Source organism: Drosophila biarmipes, chromosome 3R, assembly GCF_025231255.1.
Source record: "Drosophila biarmipes strain raj3 chromosome 3R, RU_DBia_V1.1, whole genome shotgun sequence".
NCBI classification, from domain to species: domain Eukaryota; kingdom Metazoa; phylum Arthropoda; class Insecta; order Diptera; family Drosophilidae; genus Drosophila; species Drosophila biarmipes.
Window position 1 is genome coordinate 10,685,821 of NC_066616.1, and position 5,981 is coordinate 10,691,801.

The 5,981-nt window shown below is 43.1% G+C and overlaps 1 protein-coding gene across 1 annotated transcript; it reads right to left on the reverse strand.

Annotated features, from left to right (window-relative positions):
• Positions 1–547: 547 nt before the first annotated feature.
• Positions 548–4,417, reverse strand: LOC108031806 (dynein regulatory complex subunit 6). The gene is made up of 3 exons (XM_017105528.3): positions 3,735–4,417; positions 2,118–3,406; positions 548–2,049 (listed from the first exon to the last, which is right to left on the reverse strand). Exons 1-3 carry the CDS (start codon positions 3,819–3,821, stop codon positions 1,530–1,532), a joined length of 1,896 nt encoding a protein of 631 aa, XP_016961017.1. The 5' UTR covers positions 3,822–4,417; the 3' UTR covers positions 548–1,529.
• Between the last annotated feature and the right edge of the window lie 1,564 nt (positions 4,418–5,981).

Here is a 5,981-nt window from a genome sequence, read left to right on the forward strand (position 1 = left end):
TCTCTATGGCCCCATAACATTTTCATTCATTTGTTTCGTTTCGTTTAGCACCGCCAAACGCTAAGTGTGCCCACCGCCCCTCCACCCCCCAGGTAGCCTATCACGACCCCCCCCCCCCCAAGTTATTGGCCACAACCCGGCACACGCCCCTTGATGGGTGTCAAAGTGCGTGCATTGCCTCTGGAATTTGGCACGAGTCGAATGGTTTTCCCACTCGAAAAGCTTTTTGCCTGCACCCACACGCTTCGGTGAGCCGGAAAGCTTTTCCGGCCCCTGCTCGTCGGGAAGGGGGAGGAAAGGCGGTGAAAAGTAAGGAAAAGCGAGGAAAAGCCCATCAATCAACGTCGCTGGCTGATGTGGGTGAAGGATGAAAGCTCAAGGGCTGCAACGCCAAGGAAATTCGGTTGCCAAAGATGGGTAGGGCACCCCATATTCACCATATTTAATCATAAATATGAAAAACAAACAAAAACATGTTGATTTTTCAAATGCGATTGCATGCGTGGCTTGCTGAAATCAAAACTCTTATTTTCACATTTAAATATTCAGATTTTTATTAGGTTTCTTCAAAAGAAGTTGAATATCGTCTATATATAGCATACTGCTTAAAATAATCCCTTTTAAGGGACATCATATCGTTTACAGTTCGATTAGCTTATAACACATGCAACATTTATTAAATGTTTAAAGGTTGATTACGTAAAGTTCTTCAAAAGAATATATTCCAAAAGTTCCATTCTGTCTTATCGGTGAAGTCTGGCTTCCCGTATACCTATATCGTACGATTTCATTTAAAACTTTTCTCAAAACTTTTCTTATGCCTATGATTAAAAAATATCTGAAAACGGGTGGTTATATTTGAACATCAACTTATTCTAACAGCCTCTTTTCGCCAACTCGTCCCTTTATCAACCGTAGTCAGATATTATGGATAATCGTTAAAAATTCTAGACACTCAGATTAGTATATTGACTTGAACAACACTCAAAGTATCATTATTGTTTCGTTTCTCAACCACATTTGAGTTGGTATTTAGAAATGCAAGCTCTACGGGCGGTTATTATGGCCGTGGTTTAAACATACGATAAGTCTATGAAAAAGTCTTCGCTTGTTGGTATTGCTTGATCTATTAAAATTATGTACTATGGAGTTTCAAGATACTTTCAGAACCAATTCTAAAAACTATAACTTGTGCTTGATAATTCATTAGTTAATGAAATGTTTAAAATACTTTGGGTGGGAGGAGTTCTTGTACTTTGTTATTTGGCTTCTGTTCTGACTGGTCTTAGATTATCAATCGGATGGGGCTTTAAAAAATGTAAGTATCACCCATAAAGTTTTTTTCCCACTGTTCTGCTGGGCCTAAAATAATTTCCTTAGGGATAAATCAATGTACGTTTTACGCTAAGCGGAACCTAAATCACGATCTCGATAATCTCGGTCTCGTCGTCATCGAACTGCTCTTCGTCTCCGCTCCCCCAGTCGCTGTGGGGAGTGTTCCGGCTCCGTCAGTGGATGTACCTCTCCTGCTATAGAAGGACCTGCTTCATTTGTGGTCTCTGAGCCTCCAGGATCCGCTGGGCCTGCTCGTGATCCAAACCGTCAATGGAGCAGGCAATCAGCTCGACTAGGTTGTGCCCATGGGCGAGGATATGATGGATCGACTGCAGGGACAGCTTGGCGCAGTTGCTCAAGTTGAGGATCCTCAGACGCTTCAGATGGCTTACAATACTCAGCACAATCTCATCATCCACAGCCAGGCAGCTGGACACACAAAGGGACTCCAGGGCTGGGCAGTTCTGGGTCACTGCCTCGAAACCAGCTGATGTCAGTCGAGAGCAATAGCCCAGGGAAAGGGCTCGCAGTTCTGGTAGCTTCAGGCCTTCTTTTAAGGCAGTATCTGTGAGATTGCGACAGCCCCGCAGATTTAGCTCTTTCAAGCCGCGCAAGCGACTAATGGGATAAGGGTTGTCGCCGTAGCCAATCAGTCCCTGATCTGTGATCTTCACGCAGTAGTCGATGTTAAGGTTTCGCAGCTTCACTTGGTATCTGTAATTAAATATGTATTAATATTTGGCTTTACTGAGTTAACAAATTGTAAGGGGTATTATCCTTACTGGCAAATAGTGGCCATGGTGCGATCAGTCACCGCTTGGCGGCAGTTATCCAAACTAAGGCGTCGCAGATTGGGCAGCCTCTCCAGCAGTTGACACATGGAATTCTCGTCTAAGAATATAGTTTCCTCCAGGTGCAGCTCCTGCAGAGTATAGTTCATGCTGCCGGCCAGTCCCTGAACCAGACCCATTCCAGTTAGCTCCCTGCAGTAAGCCATGGTCAAGGCCTCCAGCTGACCACTCAGCTGCCTCAAGGCGTCGATACAATTGATGTTGAGTTGCACGCAGAACATTAGATCCAGCACCTTCAAGGTGCTCTGCCACTTGCCGGCTATGTAGAGCAGCAGTTCGTTGGTCAGCGACAGCATTCCGGTCAAATCCAGTTGTCGAATGGGAGCAGATTCTGGAACGGCTCTTAGAACAGCTTCCAGCAGAACCAGATGACAATTGCCGGACAACTTAAGAGTGCGCAGGTTATGCATGGTTTCGAAGGCCTGGCACCACTCCCGAGTGTCAATGCCCGGCGAGCAGCTGAAGAAGATGTCCACGCAGACCAGAGTGTCCGCGTGATCCCTTAGGACATCTAGCAGGGCGCTCTCGTTGTTCCTCCTGAACTCGAACTGCAGGTGACGCAGCTGGACCTTGTTCTCCTTGCGACGCAACTGCAGCAGCATCAGCAGCTTCAACGAGGAGTCCAGACTGACGCCGTCGCACTCGAATCCCACCAAGTGGGCGAACTGCTTCATGTCCAGGCCATCCACTGCCTTCAGGTGCTGGTCATCCATCGAACTGGTGGTGGCTATGGTCAGCACCTTTAGATTGGGCAACTTGCCATCCAAATTCCGGAAAACCGGTGCGTGGCGCACTTGCAGATGCTTCACCTCGTGGCCCACGAGACGCAGAAAGTTCGCCAACTGGGAGCACTGACGGAGATTTCGCAGCTCGACACGCTCGAAGCTCAAGTAGCAGTTCTTTCCCTTGGCGTGCTTGTGGATTGCCTCCAGATTATGCTGCGTCACAATCACCTTGCCCTTCTCCATGAAGGGTCGTCGGTGGACCAGATCTCGGCATCGCCAGGACACCATGCGGAATTGCTGCAGATCGTTGTAGGAGAGATACGACATTATCTCCAGCCACATCTCGTTGGGCAGTTGTTCGATGGCAGCCTTTGGTGCACTCGGCTCCTTATCCGATCCTTGTTTCTCCGGAGTAAGCGGCGGTGTGGAGGGCGACGCTATTGAGCGGGCCAGAACCAGCAGGGGATTCATATTCAACTCCATTCTATTGGGAGCCTGGAAGTAAATAATATCGATTTTAATTGGGATTTAAAAATGAATTTATTTAATTATAGATGAAAATTGAAATTTTTTTTTCTTTAAAACCTTTTTTCCTCATTTAATATGACTGATACGTAATTTTTACTAAGGCGTTCCTAAAAAATATTTCCATTTTACCATGGTAACGCTAGAGAAGTTTCCACTTGTGATCCTCCCCATTGAAGGTTCGATGCACTTGACCACCTGTTCTTGCCCGGTTAAGTTTGGTTGCCAAGGTTAACTTCGTTTTCCACCACGCAACTCTTTCCCCCTCACTCTTCTGACAATTTCGGAAAACACTCACCTGAGCGTAACTGCAGCTCAGCCTCTCGAAAAGCCTCTTCTCGCGGCGCTGGCTCGGTTTTCCACTCGTTATCAGACTATTACCCATGCAGCAACTCTATTAATCTTGACCTTTTCTTTGAGTATTTCTCTTCAAATGACTTTTTGGATCAATTTTGTCTTTGTCTTGATTTGATTGTCAAAATTTTACGAACTGTTTATTTATATAAGCTGTCTACATGAAATGGCCTTAGTTGTAAGATTATTTGTGCGTTAATTTGTTTTCACTTTAATATGGTAGGTATCTATAATATTATATAGCAATGAAAAGGTTTTGTGTTTAAACTATTAGTTTTTCCGGGTTTTCTTTAATGTTGCCGCGCTGATTTGTTCTCACTTAAATCGCTTATTTCGGTTATCACATGAAAAGGACATTTTTCAGAGCTGATTGGCACAGTATTTGTTGGTATTTTGGCATTCTTATAAAAGGTTTGCTGCGGCTGCAGAACTGCGTTGTGCTACTGTTCCGGTGATTTGTGCGGTTAAACGAATGAATTTTCTGTTGGGTTTAGCTGCCGACTATCACTTGCGTTAATTATGAAATATTAGAATTAGATTTTCAATTATTTTCAGCGATTTTCTTCTCCAATTCGACAGCAACCTGCTGCCGCTGGTCGGGTTACAAAATCCAAATGCGAACGGAAAACAAACTTCTCACAGCTGTGTATCTGTATCTAATGACGAAAACCGCTCGTCCAGGGCCGCAGATACATTTTCATATACAGATACGTCTGCGTAGATAATTTCACTTAACACGCATGCCCTCTCTCTCCGCTCCTCTCACGAAGGGCCCTCTCTCCCTTGCTCTTCGATTTGTTTATGTTTGTCGCCGCCGCCGCTTGTGACCCACATACGAAAAAAATCAACAAAAAACCTTCGGGGGCGGCCTTGATTTTGGAGAGGGGAGAGAGCCAAAATTGGAAAAATGAGAGAGCGAACGAGAGCGCTAAGTAGAAATTATGTTGGGCTGAGTGCCATTGAAACTCACCCCCGTTTTGAGCAGTGCAGGCATAGCGCAATATTACGAAATGAACAAGGGGTACTCACTGCGCACGGTAATTTTATCCCGTTATGTACACAGTCGAGCCTCCAAAACGCAAACGGAATACGTACGAAAATGTTTTAAAAATTGGTTATACAAAATAGCTATAAAATGTAAACAATGGATTAAAATGGATTAAACAATGGATGTTCGAAATATATCGTTTAATGTAACTATATGTTTTTAAATTATATCACTCTTTACATCAAAAATCACTAAACTAAAAACAAGGAAGAACGCTATAGTAGAGTGCCTCGACTAACAGGTACCCGTTACTCAGCTAGAAGCAAAAGGGAAAAGGATATATATAAGCAGCAAAGCTATATTTTAGGGCGCCACCTACCGTCTTTTTTTTGTAAGTCGATAGGTGTTGATGAGACAAATACATTTCAGTTAAAATTTTGTTTCTATCATAAAAACTGTACGCGCTACAGATTTTCGCGGATTGTGGGCGTTATAGTGGGCGTGGCACCCCGCTGAAACAAACTTGCGCTGCTAGGGAAGCCCAGGAATCTGCATGTCAAGTGTGACTGTTGTAGCTCTTACGGACTGACAGACGGACAGACGAACATGGCTAGATCGACTCGGCTAGTGATCCTGATCAAGAATATGCATACTTTATGGGGTCGGAAACGCTTCTTTCATCCTGTTCAATTTTTCCTATCCTGTTCGATTTTTAAAAATTTCATATTCATATTCATAATTCATATAATTTATATGATCATGATGACTTTAAATTTTCTGAAAGGTTCTGTACATGAGTACATGCACTTAATCTAAGGTTACGAATACAAGTAGTTACAGTTCCGCTGCAATTAAATCAACACTTGCTGAGAAAATAGCACAATTATCAATGAATATTAGCAAGAGCACAACCTGTAATTACCAAGAGCTGGTGAGATACAGGAATAATTATAATCTATTGTATGATTGCACTGACATTTTATTAAGTGCAATTCTATATAAATTCTAAATACATTTTACAGTCAGTCAAATTAAGCCGAGACCTGCCGATGATTAACTGCATTAAAAGGCAACCAAAATGATATTTTAAAATGAAGTCCTAAATAAACAAATAATTAAAATTAATAATATGAATTATAAATAACATAAAGGTAAATAGTCGAAAAATTTTCACAAGTGTAAGTAGATACTTGCCAGTATTCA